The following is a 12,430-nucleotide window of genomic DNA, read 5'->3' as shown; positions in this document are numbered from 1 at the left end:
CCAAAACGGCACGTTGTCCTGTTAGAAGGTCCTCTGTGAGATTTTTTTTGGATAAAGTGACTGATTGATTTATCCAAAACCCCAAACGGTAACGCTAAGCTTCTCCGTATTCCCAAGGTACTAGTACTCCGATGTCGGATCCGGAGCTCCTAATGGATCCTCCGGTAGTAAACGAGTCATCCTTCTCTGAGATTTGGCCATTTTCAGTGAACTATGGTATCCAATTACCGCTCAATCCGGGTCAAGACTTCACTAGTCGAAGCGAATTATTCGGGTATTCCGGTAACAGTTACATATCGGCGGCTGAGGAGTCTACGGTGACGGAGCTAACCGGAGGACGAAGAAAGAGACGACCTTTGACCAGCGTTACTCGATTGGTGAGCTTTTGTTTACATTTTCATTTCTTGGCTTAAGCTGGTTCTCAATTTCACAGTGTTAGCTTGGGATCTAGGATTAGTTTATAGTAAAGTTGATAACTTTAATTGGTCTGTATATAAATATAACTACTTGATTCCATATGCTCATCTTAATTGTTGTTGCTCTGTGACTACGAGTGATTAGTTTATGATGTTATGATGATTTTGAACTCAATGGTTGTTGTATATGTATGTATCTTTGAGCAGAAAGATTCGAGGAAGAAGAAAATGAAAGTTTGTGGATCTGAAGAAGAAACTGAGAATGGTTTGAGAGCTGAAGGTGAAACAAGCTCAGGTTGTTGAAGCAAAGGAACCGAAGAAAAGAGTCCGCCAAAGGGTTATATTCACGTGAGAGCAAGACGAGGACAAGCTACTGACCGGCACAGTCTGGCAGAGCGGGTATGTTTTGAAAGGGGTTTGTTACAGTTACGCGGATTGGCTTGTTCTTTTTGTTACTCATATCAGTGTTATGTTCAACCTTTCATCTGTAAATTGTTCATCTACCGCATGGTTTTTTATTCCACAGGCTAGAAGAGAAAAGATCAGCGAGAGGATGAAGTTTCTTCAGGATTTGATTCCAGGATGTAATAAGGTACCTTGCTAATAAGTCTTTTGTCTTGCTCCTGTACACGAAAATACAATTGCTTCATACTCACTGCACCCGCTGTTTTACCATTGAAGCCACTGTTACAAAATGCTTATAACACCTTCTGAAATATTTATAAGAATGCTTCTATGATTCAGATCATAGGAAAAGCTCTTGTGCTTGATGAGATTATCAATTATATTCAGTCGTTGCAACGGCAAGTTGAGGTATGGCAGCCATTTCTGTGTACTTTATATCTTTCTTCTAAATGCTGCACCTATTATAATATGATTATTAGGCTATAATATTGAATTTGGATGCAGTTTCTATCGATGAAGCTAGAAATCGTTAATTCAGATGTGGGCAGTGGTCCGGAAGTAGGAATGTTCCCTTCTGGAGATGTAAGCCCCAAACTCCTTTCTTTAGAAATTCTGACGATGCTACTAAAATTACAGTACTTAGTAATAGTTGATCATAAGGTTTCATCACCAATACTAAATTTGCTGGAAAATATCAATCTTTATACTCTGTTGTCAATACAGTTCCGTGGTCCATATATAGTAGTTTGGTTCTCTTACAAACTTACTTGATCTTTGGGATCAAAAAGCGCCACTGACTTTTGCATGAGCTATTGATGTTGTATTTTACAGCTTAATACTCTGCCGATTGAGGTTCATCGAACATTGTTCGATCAACAAGAAGCTGACAAAGCCCTAGGGTCTCAACCGGACTGGCTCGATATGAGGATTGATGGAAACTTCGAACGAACTGCGTGATTGATCTTCTTGAGGGTTGTGTCTTGTGTCTATAAATTAGCAGATAGTACGACTAGGAAATAGAGACGAAGCCTGACTGTTATCATCAGAACTCAGAAGTAAAGATTTAGTTTAATGCACCAGAGATACTCTCTGCATATGTTTCATCATTAACAACTTTTTATTGTCCTTTGTAATACTCAATCACTGTGACAGACTCATCATGTCTTTGATAATGTCTTTATTATCCTTTGCACCTAAAAACACACACCCAACAAAAGGATTTTTAAAAGTCAATACCTATGAACCAAACGTAGTGATTAGTAGTTTTAAGAGAAGCCAAGACGGCTGCGTTTTTAGTTTGGTTATCTTATTTAAACCTTGTTTAGTTCACACCTCAAATAATGTTGTTGACGTAGATAATGAGTTTCTTGTTAAAGTAATAGATTTGTAGGGAAAACTTGTCTTATTCCATAGATAATATAATAGAGTATATATAGAGATACATCTTGGTATAAAGTAATAGGTTTAGGGTAATGTCTATTACTTTATATATCTTGGTATAAAGTAATAGACATCCGTTAAATCATTCATAAGACTCCCCTTTAGATAAGGATCATTATAAAAGTATAGTTTTCAATGCGCATGTGAGATGTAGCAGCTTCGTTAAAAATCTCACCAGGAAAAACCATGGTTTAGGGAAAAAGAGTGCAGTGCGCTTTTACTCCCCTTCACGAGTACATCACTTAAAATCTTCGAGATGATCATATCCAATATGATGAAGTACCTTCTTAAAAGTAGTAGTTGGAAACACCTTGCTAAATAGTTCGCCAAATCTTCTTAGTATGATACAAAATCTATTGACATCCAGTGTTATTAAATTAGTGATTTATAGGATTTGTGAGAATTTTCTTAGTTAAAAATATAAAAATCTAAAACTCAAAGATTTTTGTGTGATTTGATTACAATAAATCATATCAACTTTCCTAAAATCATATAATAATTTAGTAAAACTCAAATCATTTAAAATATTGGATTAAATACACCGCTCAACATTTAAAAAAAAAAACAGAAAATCACATTTTTTCAGTTGGACAATTTTAATTATGTCTATTGATCTTGATTTTATTTATTTTCGTAATCTTTTCTATTTTACGCAGCTAAAAATTAAAAACTACAGTGATAATTAAGTCATAAAAAGAACACAATTAAAAAATATTTGATTTGATGTTCATAATATATTGACTAGTAAACGCAAACAAAGCCATCTAAGACTTATTTTTCTTGCAGCATCATGATATACCCCACTCGTTATTAATGTTATACACAACCATTATTTCATATTTCGTAATAACAGTATTCTACATATGTCTTATACAATGAATTTACATAAGCCAATCGCAGATGCACCACGATATATTTTGGGATTCTCACATCCTTCAAAGGACATCAATCCAATATTCATAAATGATGTGTTTTTGAATCCAGCAAAGCGTCATGTAAATTGGCTAGAGAAATGTTTATATGATAATTTTACAATAACAAAAAAAATTCGGATGTAAAGAAAACTCCTTTGAAAAATTCATGTAAGATTATAATTAACAAAGAAATTCATATGAATTTAAATAACCAAAAAAATCATAAGAATTAAGAATGAAAAATTCAACCATAATTTTAAAATTTATGATTAATCTTTTATACTTAAACGCTTTTTAGTAATTGTGTGTTGTCTATGGTGTACCATGATCTTATTTGACATTCTAAACAAGAAAAAAAAAATTATTAAATATATAAACAAGGAAAAAAAAATTCTAAATATATAGCTCACTTTCTCAATCAAAACTATAGATCAAAACAAAAATTTTAGAACTTTTCTATCTCTGATACCATGTAGAATTAGGTATTGAACTGACTTGATCATATTTATTTAGGTGACCACCATATTTATACATGTTTATCTTGGGTTTACACAAACCATCATTGATGTAAATAACATCCTAAAGGCCCAACATACTACGCCCATAATATATATCTAATAATATGCTTCATTGCTGACCTCCTTGGTCTCGTCAAACCATTGTTTTGAATATTACATCATTACATATTGAGTAGCATATGCTTTGATCTTGTAGACGACGTGGAAATTTGTGTTGTTTTACGGACAAACTTACATAACAAAAAGTTGGATTCGTTAACCACACTTTCACTCACATACTTAATCACGAGATCAGTTAGCTTTGTCCTCTTAAGATGGTTGTAATTTTGTTGGGTTAAACATTCTCTAAGCCGACTATCTTGTTGATGAGGTGTTACAAAACACATTTACACGACAAAGCTAACTATGGTGGATCAACGCACCACATCTCCTCCGATCTTGCAAATCTTACTCAACATGGTGACGGCCTCCATATCACTCACACTGGTTCCCTCTCTTTACAACATAATTCGGGTGATGTGATGAGTGTTACAAAATTGTACTACATCAAGCTTCTCAACGTGATGAGATCTGATGATGAGGTGTCACAGGACAAGATCATATCCTTGACAACTTTTGCTCTAGTTGCCGTTCTCAATGCCGAGATTCTTGGTGTTACTGTTAGCGTTGAAAATTTTGGTAAATTCATCGGAGTTGGAGGGATTTTGACTACAGCGTTTATTGCAACCGGTTTTATCAAAGACCTCATCAACGGCTTATATCTTCACTACCCTCATTCTTTCTCCATAGGAGATAACATAGCTGTAAGCTCTCTTTCTCTTTCTTTCTTTTAATTCTCACTTCCCCATTTCTACTATTTTATTATTCTCACTTGTCTTTGAGAATGAGCAGCTTCATATTTAAAACTTGGAACGATAATGAGTTTCTTTTCTTTTCATTTTCTAAAACTGATTCTTGATTTTATAAAGTGATAAGATAATAATATAGTATGATAAGTTTTTTTATCAAGCATAGATCAGTGGGAGGATAATACGTTCCGATCAACAACTTTAACATTCCTCATCAAATTTAAGCTCAAGATTCACTTATTGTTAGAATTTTCCCAAAATATTAGTAGGTTGATCGAGTGAGAACGGAGTTGGGTTCCTTTCTCAAGTGTAAAATGTGTACATAACAAAGCTTAATTAATACTCGAAATATATTTTGCTAAGACTTTCTCCCTTGGTTATCAAATTTTATAGTACCAATCTTTCAATTTTCTCTCTAGGCCAAAAACAACATATTGTATTGATTATAGAATTTTGAATAATTTATGTAAAAATTATAAACCATATGTTATTCAATAATGAATTTTTCAAAAAAATCTAATGACATCCAGTGTTATTAAATTAGTGATTTATACGATTTGTGAGAATTTTCTTAGTTAAAAATATAAAAATCTAAAACTCATGGTTTTTTGTGTGATTTGATTACAATAAATCATATAACAATTTAGTAAAACTCAAATCATTTAAAATACTGGATTAAATACACCGCTCAACGTTTTGAAACAAAAAATAGAAAATCACATTTTTCAGTTGGACAATTTTAATTATGTCTATTGATCTTGATTTTATTTATTTTCGTGATCTTTTTTATTTTACGCAGCTAAAAATTTAAAATTACAGTGATAATTAAGTCATAAAACACAATTAAAAAATATTTGATTTGATGTTCAAAATATATTGACTAGTAAACGCAAACAAATCTAAGACTTATTTTTTTTGCAGCATCATGATATATACCACACTCGTTATTAATGTTATACACAACCATTATTTCGTATTTTGTTATAATATTATTCTACATATGTCTTATACAATGAATTTACAGAGGCCAATCGCAGATGCACCACGATATATTTTGAAGATTCTCACATCTTTCAAAGCACATCAATCCAATATTCATAAATGATGTATTTTTGAATCCTGCAAAGCTTCATGTAAATTGGCTAGAGAAATGTTTATATGATAATTTTACAATAGCAAAAAATTTGCTGATGTAAAGAAAACTCGTTAGAAAAATTCATGTAAAATTTTAATTAACAAAGAAATTCATATGAATTTAACTTAATCAAAAAAATTATAAGAATTTAATAATGAAAAATTTAACCATAATTTTAAAATTTATGATCAATCTTTTATATTTAAACGCTTTTTAGTAATCGTGTGTTGTCTATGGCGTACCATGATCTGATTTGACATTCTAAACAAGAAAAAAAAAAGAAATTATTAAATATATAAACAAGGAAAAAAAATTCTAAATATATTACTCACTTTCTCAATCATAAGATTCATAACGATGTGTATTTGTTGGTTGATTCATTCTTCATTGATTAGGAATTAGATGATGTTGATACAACAAACTTGTATTCTAAATTAAAGGTAAACTGGTAGTATAATTTGAACCATTATGTCGGTGATTTAAAAAGTGACCAGCGTTTATTGAAGAGGAGCTATAGAGTCGACTACAAAAAGTACTACAGTGGTTTAAAAGGCTCGTTGGAATTGATCCGCTACGGGATTGACATTATACTTTGTTTAAACCGGTTAGGTAGGTAATAGTAGTACACTAGGAACAAAATAAACCGCATCCAAACCAACCAATATAAAGAAATCAATAATTTTGGATTGAACCGGTACACATATTTATTATATGCATCGAAGTATCGAACCATAATAAATCTCCGGTACGGTACTGCGGTGGAGCTGGAAAAAAAAAGAAAAGTAAGAGTAGAGAGAGAGATAAATGGGGATAGTGACTAGAGCTGGAGATTGGTCGTTCAAGGCATTCACGGCGGGGCTAGGGCTCGCCACCATATACCTCACCGGAACTTTCTCCTTTAATGTCTATCGTGGTCTCTCTTGGCACAACGCTCAATCTGTATGTTTTTCTTCTCTCGCCCTTCACTTGTTCAATTTGAAGGGATCCGCGTTTCCTGTATTTTCGCTTCTTTTGTTAAATGATTGTGAATTTTTCGGCAGTATGAATATGATTCGAACATTTGTAGAAAGATTCTTGTTGAACGATACTGGATTGATGTTGAAGCTGAGTCCCAAATTTAGGGTTTAAGACAGATTCTATATTGTTGCTAGCTAGCTAACCAACCAGTTATTAGGGTTTTTGTTTGATGAACAACAACGATGATATCTCTCTTCAGATTCTTACTTCTTAGTTATATAAATAAGGAAATTTCTAATCATAGACTATGTGAATTACATGCTCTGGGTTCTCTGGAATTTCCAGACTGGAAATGATGATATCGAGATTACTGGTTTAGATACTCAATGGATCAGCTGTGCTAATGCTAATGATGTCTTTATCTTTCTAGTAGCAAGATCTGTTCCCATTTTTGATATTAGATATGTGTTCTAGGTGATAGAAAGGGCCTTTTATGTGAGGAATTGTAAGAGATATGAAGATGATTGAGGTAGGTTCATGATAAAACAACCCATAGTGACTTGATTAGTGAGAGATTCTCAACCATTACCCTATTAGTTGTCACTCAGTGCTCTCTTACCGACCATGACATCTTCAATCATAGGATCGGTACACAGTAGACCTATACCTGAGACTGAGAGTGAAGCCTCTGAAAGTCAAGGCTGAAAACTCCAGCCAATCAACAAAGCCTTCACATCCTCTTGTCTGTGTCTTGGATCCAGAGCAATAATGTGTTTTTTTATTAGGTTGCTAATATTGTTGCCATGGCTAATATTCATTCACCTTATTCAGTTTCATGGGCAATGTAAATTACCTACAATAGTATCAAAATGAAAAATTTCATGGTTGTTTATTTTGTTTTCTCAAGATTTTAGAACTGTTTATGAGAAATTCGATGTTCCTGTCAAATCTTAATAGAACTCAACTGGTAGATGCGATGTGGTGTATTCAATTATTTTTACCCCTTAGACCTTTCTTTTCTTCTCGCCTTCTCGCTGTATACTTACTTTATGACATTGTGTTTGCCCTTCTGGACTTGTAATTTTCACCCCAGTTAATGTCTTGTACAAAGCTAAATCCATTTTGTGTATCTTACTAACACTTTCTTCTTTCTTTTCCTTGCAGAAGCTGGAGTTAGAGCAATCTGAAGAACAACCCGAATGATCCAAAGTCAGTTGCTATCTATCTTTCAAACAGCAGATGCTTCCTTGAACCTTTGCTGTGCGTGTTGTTTCTTTTCATACAATTACTATATCTTTGTTTCGATTATAGGAGCAATTAAATAAATGGATTTTTTTGGTTAATACCATCGCTGAATTTGTAATGTGATTCCAAAAGTTCCATAACATAAATTGAACCAACTTTTCGTACAATATTTCCACTAAACTACTGATAAATTGTTAAGGTAATATAGAAACTGCGAATCCAGAAACTGGCTTGATGACAGCAGAACATGAACCTGGAGGAAGAAGGATTGAACAAAACTATAACTTTCAACCCTGTGTCAAAAATTCTACTTTAGAGTCTCAGAAGCAACGATCGGTTAAACTCTACAATACAATACTGTGAAGAATGAACCATCAATCATGCATGCCTCTACAATACAAGAGAAGAGCAGAGAGAATGCTTCAGTACTGTTACAGCATCAAGAGAAGTTCAATTTGGATTGCAATAATCTATGAGCTCACGTGATACACTCAAGTCCGACTTTTATGATTCATGTAAAGCGATTTGGGTTTCTGGAAAACAAATACAAGGTTTCTCCATAGGACGATCACGAAATCCTTTTCGTTTCTTCACTTATTTCAAGAGCCAAAACAAGGGTAACAAGATAAATTTATGAGATTGTTAAAAAAGGGAGATAAAAAAAACTCATGAGCTTCCTCCAGCAGCAGCCTGAGCTTCCTTTCTCATCACTGCTCTTGCAAAGATCTCATAGCAGCATCCTGAAACAAGCACACATCAAAACGCTATTCAACTCAACAACACACAGTACTATGTCACCGACATCAACCCCTAACTATATGAGCTACACACACTTGAGAATGCAATAACATTAATTCAAAGGAGATTCCATTGGCTGACTGTCCCATCCACACCATGCAAATCCCAGCTACTATATTACATACTATTCCGTCCACTACTAGATATGAAAATATGATGGGAAGCACAAGGGCATCCTCAGCAAACCAAGGATATTTCCAACTGCATATATAGCAGAAAAAAAAAACAGTAAATCTCATAATGAAAATAGTATTCCATACCGGCAATAACGACAACTGTGAGCACATCTCCAACCCTCTTCAATCTGTGCACTCCTTTCTTATGCGACTTGAATCTCCTCAAAGAGGCATCCTCAGCCAAGAGCTGAACAAATACAACCATGAAACAAAAACAGGAATCTCACTGAAACAATCAAGAAAACAAATGTTACAGGAGCCCTATCCCTCTTTGACTCACTAATTTCAGATTTCACGCTTGCACACCGAGACTATTACAGAACAATTACACTACCTTCTTCAGTTACCAATTTGACATACAAAGATCCTTCCAAAACCAAACTTCAAAATGAATCATTGCTCCTTTTCTAAACAATTTAATCTGACCAAAATCGATTCCGTGATCCCTAACCTCAGAACAGAGATAAATGTAAAGATACTTACAGCTTTCTCGCGAGCTCCTAGCTCCACATGGAATCCGCGACGGGATTGAGCCAAAGCACCATCCGTCTTCTGCAAAAAAAAAAGATCCCGTCGTAAATCAAAAGAATTGAACACCATATCCGTTAATCAGATTCGATTCAAAAAAAACAAAACCTGGGAAGAAGATCGGAGATGAGATGAAATCAAAGTGTTGTTGAGTAGAAACGCCATTTCCGATGAGGAGCAAAGATTTCAGCAGTACGAAGACGATGGGGTACCAAAATTAACAAAGACGGATGAAGAAGCTCCTAGTAAATAAATAATATAAGACTTAAATTTGTAATTTTGCGTTTTTTACTTTTACCCCATGTTTAAGAATAATTTTCATTTTGACCCCAAAGTTATATTGTATATACAATTCTTGTAGACTTCTTTCCTTATAATGTCACGAATCTGCTATTTGATGCAAAACTAATGCGCTCGAGTGTGTCGTATATACCACAAAACTAAGAAAGTCATAACACCGAAGCAAACTGAAACAAACGAGTTCAAGTCTGGTTATCTAGACTAAATCAGTGAAACCCACAAGAGGGCAATCATCAGGACTAGGAGATGCCATTTTAGCTTTAGCTTTTGCTTTTGGCTTAGCAACATTCTTCTTGCAATGGCTGCAGAGCTTACCATGTGTATATAACAGACAGTTCAGATCAAACTTGAGCTCATCCGGGATCATGCGGTTGAGATGAACGTAGGTTTTGTTCCTGTCTGCTGTTTTCGGGACCCAACCTAACGCCTTTGCGATCTCAAACACCTGGTTTCAGTCGGTTTTGTATCTCATTATCTATCCGCTTAAACAAAGAAAAAAAACACAATACCAAACACCAAGAATTACGAGAAACACTCACATGGGTGTCTACTGGGAAATCATTGTGCTGGAGATTGAACATCAGAACACAAGAGACCTGTCAATCATCAAAATACACCTTCATTTTGAAAATTCATCTTCATTGTTATTTGTTACATTGACAGTTTGACACCAAGAGTTAGGTGTCAGCATAAGAAGATTCTCAAAATTGTTTCTATCAAGTCAAAAAAGAGAGAGGAGCTTTCACCGTTTTAGGTCCTACTCCTTTAAACTGAGAGAGCTCAGTTTTCACTTCATCTACTGATAAACTGCGAAGATACTCCAAGCACAATACGCCTTTTTCTTTCTGCAAACGGCTCAATATGTTCTTGATACACACAGCCTTTTTAGGGGCCAATCCCCCACAGCGTATAGCATTCTCAATTGATTTTGACTCAGCAGCCAAAACCTACAATGGAGGCAAAAAGAAGTATCAAGATCAACACATATCTTTACCAACAATGTCAATATACATTTTCTCAAAACTTTTAACCAAAATCTTAAGGAGAATTAAACTCACTGATTCCCCAAATTTCCCAGTAACATGCTTTAAATGAACAAGGGAAACATAAAAAGAAGAGTGATTAAACTATGCTGTCTATGTATATGCATTGATCCAAGATTAGAGCTTAGCCTAAACTCATAACTATATCAACATCACAACATCACAAAACTTCACTAACCAATAACTTTGAATTCCCAAAACCTTCAGTTAAGAGAACTTACATCTTCCCATTTCGGGAACGCAGCTTTGAGAGAAGCGAAAGCTCTTTGGGAATTGCTCTCAGTAGTATTCTGGGAGAGAAGAATTTTTACCAGACCATCAAGCACGCTCTCTTCCTCCGCTTCATCCGATGGCTCAGTTTTCACCGTACATTGTGTATCGTGATCATCTACGGCGGAGAGTGATCGGAGTCTCTTACGGCGGTAACTGGCGAACTCAGGGGGGAACCCATGGAGAGACAACAAAGCATCTCTCACGTCTCGACATTCTTTAGAGGTAGGTCTGAGAAGTGTGGGGTAAGGATTGTCGCCGTCGACGGTGGATTTATTGGCCGGGGTTTTTGATTCGCCGTCGTCTTGGTTTAGGCGTTTCCTCTTCTGGGCTTTGCTCATCTCGAAGAAAAAATTTACCGGCCGGTGTAAAATTCGTATCGGTTTACTCTGTTCTTTTCTTCTGCGCTTAATTTAACCCACAAGCGTCGTATTGGTTTAGGCGTTTCCTCTAACTGGATCGGTTTACTTTAAAAATTACTTCCGGTTTTCTAAAATATCATGCATATTTATTAGATTCCGGTTCATTCCGATATTTGGGTCGGTTCTATTGAGGGATCTAATGTGTTATTTCTATATTGTGTAGATGTCCTTGTGCAAATATATGTAAAGTACTTAGGGTTTATTCTCATGTATGTATATAAGGGATGTGCCCGTGAATGAATAAAACAAGAAACCTTTTATACATATTTAGTTTCTTCTCATGGAGCAAACCTAATTTTTAGGTTATACGATCCTCTTTGGTTTCTCTACCTCTTTTCTTGCGTTTTGTTTTCTCATCTCTTTTGTTTGATATTAGTATCATCGATCTATTCTTGTCGAAATACTTTCTAGCTCAACAACATGTCTAGCAGAGAAGAGGTTTCTTCTGTTACTAAGGAACGACCAACACGGGCTGAACCCACACGACGACGGATAAATCCGTATGGTCTCTCTTCGGGAGATAATCCAGGCTCAGTTATCTCTCAACCACAGTTGCGAGGTTCGAACTATGACGAGTGGGCACTGAACATACGACTTGCTTTACGGGCAAGAAAGAAGTTTGGTTTTGCGGATGGTTCAATCCCTAAACCGGCTGATGATTCTGATGATATTGAAGATTGGTGGGCGAATAATGCTATGGTCGTCTCGTGGATTAAACTAACGGTGGCTCCAGATCTGAGCAGTTCTCTTTCTCACCATGAAGTAGCATATGACCTATGGACGCATATACAAAAGCGTTTCTCGGTGAAGAATGGGCAACGGGTTCAACGACTTAAGATGGAGCTTGCCAATTGTCTCCAAAAGGGAACAGCAGTGGAAGCTTACTATGGGAAACTTACGAAGCTTTGGACAAGTCTTGCCGATTACCAGAAAGCAAAAACGGTGGAAGAAATTGCCAAAGAAAAGGAAGAAGATAAAATTCATCAGTTTTGACCAAAAAAAAAAAAAAAAAAAA

The 12,430-nt window shown here is 35.2% G+C and overlaps 4 protein-coding genes across 4 annotated transcripts; 2 read left to right on the top strand and 2 right to left on the bottom strand.

Annotated features, from left to right (window-relative positions):
• On the top strand, positions 80-1,999 carry LOC104783882 (transcription factor bHLH79-like). The gene is made up of 6 exons (XM_019244664.1): positions 80-377; positions 624-815; positions 943-1,008; positions 1,161-1,229; positions 1,326-1,403; positions 1,653-1,999. The coding sequence occupies exons 3-6, from the start codon at positions 970-972 to the stop codon at positions 1,776-1,778; spliced, it is 312 nt and encodes a 103-aa protein (XP_019100209.1). The 5' UTR covers positions 80-377; positions 624-815; positions 943-969; the 3' UTR covers positions 1,779-1,999.
• Positions 6,578-8,047, top strand: LOC104780591. Its single transcript, XM_019244663.1, is given in 3 exon segments — positions 6,578-6,615; positions 7,798-7,909; positions 7,911-8,047. Coding segments are annotated over 3 exon segments (198 nt in total). The 3' UTR covers positions 7,959-8,047.
• On the bottom strand, positions 8,318-9,616 carry LOC104780589 (succinate dehydrogenase subunit 7A, mitochondrial). The gene is made up of 4 exons (XM_010505089.2): positions 9,489-9,616; positions 9,336-9,404; positions 8,937-9,039; positions 8,318-8,618 (listed from the first exon to the last, which is right to left on the bottom strand). The coding sequence occupies exons 1-4, from the start codon at positions 9,543-9,545 to the stop codon at positions 8,545-8,547; spliced, it is 303 nt and encodes a 100-aa protein (XP_010503391.1). The 5' UTR covers positions 9,546-9,616; the 3' UTR covers positions 8,318-8,544.
• Positions 9,774-11,393, bottom strand: LOC104780590 (putative DNA glycosylase At3g47830). The gene is made up of 4 exons (XM_010505091.2): positions 10,945-11,393; positions 10,427-10,627; positions 10,220-10,276; positions 9,774-10,125 (listed from the first exon to the last, which is right to left on the bottom strand). The coding sequence occupies exons 1-4, from the start codon at positions 11,332-11,334 to the stop codon at positions 9,877-9,879; spliced, it is 897 nt and encodes a 298-aa protein (XP_010503393.1). The 5' UTR covers positions 11,335-11,393; the 3' UTR covers positions 9,774-9,876.

Source organism: Camelina sativa, chromosome 4, assembly GCF_000633955.1.
Source record: "Camelina sativa cultivar DH55 chromosome 4, Cs, whole genome shotgun sequence".
Taxonomy (NCBI): domain Eukaryota; kingdom Viridiplantae; phylum Streptophyta; class Magnoliopsida; order Brassicales; family Brassicaceae; genus Camelina; species Camelina sativa.
Note: the sequence above shows the minus strand (reverse complement) of the source record. Positions and strands in the feature narration are given on the sequence as shown.